This window comes from Galeopterus variegatus, unplaced genomic scaffold, assembly GCF_000696425.1.
Source record: "Galeopterus variegatus unplaced genomic scaffold, G_variegatus-3.0.2 Scaffold1681, whole genome shotgun sequence".
NCBI lineage: Eukaryota > Metazoa > Chordata > Mammalia > Dermoptera > Cynocephalidae > Galeopterus > Galeopterus variegatus.
Window position 1 is genome coordinate 92,627 of NW_007727792.1, and position 2,406 is coordinate 95,032.

The following is a 2,406-nucleotide window of genomic DNA, read 5'->3' on the forward strand; positions in this document are numbered from 1 at the left end:
CTTGAGGACAATTTCATCTCCTGGGAGAAATGAGGGAGTATTGGAATAGAAGTAACAATAAGTGGGTTAAGTATCCACATCCTCATATTTTATGACACCAGGGAAGTGAAGGCAGGCGTATTGAGAATTGTGCCCCTATCTGAATGAAGCAGTTTTCCAAAATTTTAAAGAGAACTCTTTGGGTGGTGTGGTCAATAGAAAGATCTCCGGAGAAACTAGGGCATGGTTGCCTAGCATACCAAATGGCTGTGGGCAAATGAGGAGGAGATCAGAAATAGCCCCCTCAGCAAGTCTTTGAATGCATGAGTGGAGCTAACCCAAGACATGTATTATCAGAGGTCACTCGACTTAGGTCCAGAGAAAAGAGCAGCAGATACAGACAATGTACCTGGCTCTCACGTATTTTTAAAAAACAAAACAACAACAACAACAACAACAAAACTTTAACTATGTTTCAAATTAAGGCTCAACATTAACACATCTATGTTGACCACCCACTGTGTGTCAGACTGGGGATACAGCAGCAAGCGGTAGGCTTTTTCCTAGAGCTTATCAGTATCACCATCTAATCGTGCTAACATTTTTGTCCATAGGGTTGCCATGGGGAAGTCCCTCTGATACTGCACAAGAGCTGATTGACCCCAAGGTCCTATTAACTGGGAAGCTATTCATAAAAGAGAAATACTTCAAGATAGCCAGACACAAAGAAAAATACCATTGTCTTAGTCCATTTTGTGCTGCTGCAACAGAAATACCTGATCTAGGTAATTTATAATGAACAGAAATTTATTGGCTCACAATTCTGGAGGCTGGAAAGTCCAAGGTTGAGGGGCCAGCATCCAGCAAGGGCCTTCTTGCTGCATCACCTGATGGTGGAAGGCAGAAGGGCAAGAGAAGGCAAGAGGGGGCTGAACTCGCCCTTTTATAACAATCTACATCCATGATAAACCCACTGCCGCAGTAATGGTATTAATCTATTCATAAGTGCGGTGCCCTCATGACCCAAACACCTCCCATTAAGTCCTACCTGTCAACAGCTCTGCATTGAGGATCAAACTTTCAACACATGAACTTTGGAGGACACGTTCAAACCAGGATATTGATAGCCAAAAATTATAGACACATCCAAAGTAATTGCCTTATCAGGTTTCTTGTTTCCTTCGAATGAAAAGCTTCCAGAGAGCAGTAGTGGTAGAGAAGGAGTCCTTTAAGTCAAGTGTAAAAGCATACAGGACCCAAAATAACCCAGAAGTAATGCCATGTATTATTGCAAGATCAGATATCTGCCAAGTTTTAACAATCTATTTATTTTATTTTATTGGTTTGAATAAAGTGACTTTAAAGAATATAGGCTTATGGGCTGAGCCCGTGGCGCACTAGGGAGAGTGTGGCGCTGGGAGTGCAGCAGCACTCCCGCCGCGGGTTTGGATCCTATATAGGGATGGCCGGTGCACTCACTGGCTGAGCGCGGTGCAGCCGGTCTTAAAAAGGACAAAAAAAAAAAGAATATAGGCTTATTTCATTTGTGCTTTTGAAAAGGGGTGGGGGGAACAGGGTACAAATAAATATTCTTTCTAGTTTGTATCTTGAGACCCACAGAGGGACACAGTAGTGGTAACGGGGATACATGAAAGTCCTGGGGGAAGATAAAAACCCAAGGATATGCCACCGTGATGGTTGCGTCCATGCCTTGTGATCAAAATATTTTCTGTCCTCAATTAAGCATCTTTGGGGAATTTTGTTCTTTGCTGATTTAGGAAAATAATATACTCTCATACTCTTTAACACCCTAATCTAATTGTTTATAAACACATCACTTGCTTTTACTAAGCCTCACTTTTTATCAAATTTTAACCCCATATAGCCTCTAAAAATGCTATAGAGCGCTGCGATGGTGTAATGGAAGGGAATAGCCATTGCATGTCTAAATAATTTTCCAAGATAAACATATGAATATAATTTTGTTTATTAAAGTCAGAAAATGATCTTAAGGTTTTTTTCTTTGTTTCTTGTTCAGAACTATAAGCACTGTTTTTCTTATGCTATTGGAAAACCAGGGGACTTAAATCAACCATATGAGATTATCAACCATTCTAATGGTAACCATTTATTTTGGCCCGAGGGCCATTCCGGAATGTACATTTTTTGTGTGAAGATCCTGGATCCAAACTATAGGTAAATATAAAAGTTTTATTATAATAATTTTAGCATTAGTTCCTCAAAATTAAATTACTATTTTCTTGAGCTAATTTGATGCCACCTAGACATCCAATTGTTGTTATTATTGTTATGTATATATTTGCTTTTTCATTCTATAGCAATCACATTAAACATTCTATGGAGATGGAATATTTTATGTTAAATGTTAATTAAATTAATTTGCAATTACATGCTGAGTATATTACT

At 39.0% G+C, this 2,406-nt stretch overlaps 1 protein-coding gene across 1 annotated transcript in view; it reads left to right on the top strand.

Moving 5' to 3' along the window:
- LOC103595108 (chromosome unknown open reading frame, human C1orf101) overlaps positions 1–2,179 on the top strand; it is a gene marked incomplete at its 5' end in the record, with an annotated part of 74,801 nt that extends 72,622 nt beyond the window's left edge. Inside the window, one exon of the mRNA XM_008578423.1 lies at positions 2,018–2,179. Coding sequence (XP_008576645.1) covers positions 2,018–2,179 — 162 coding nt within the window. The remainder of the gene's footprint in view (positions 1–2,017) is intronic.
- Positions 2,180–2,406: the final 227 nt, after the last annotated feature.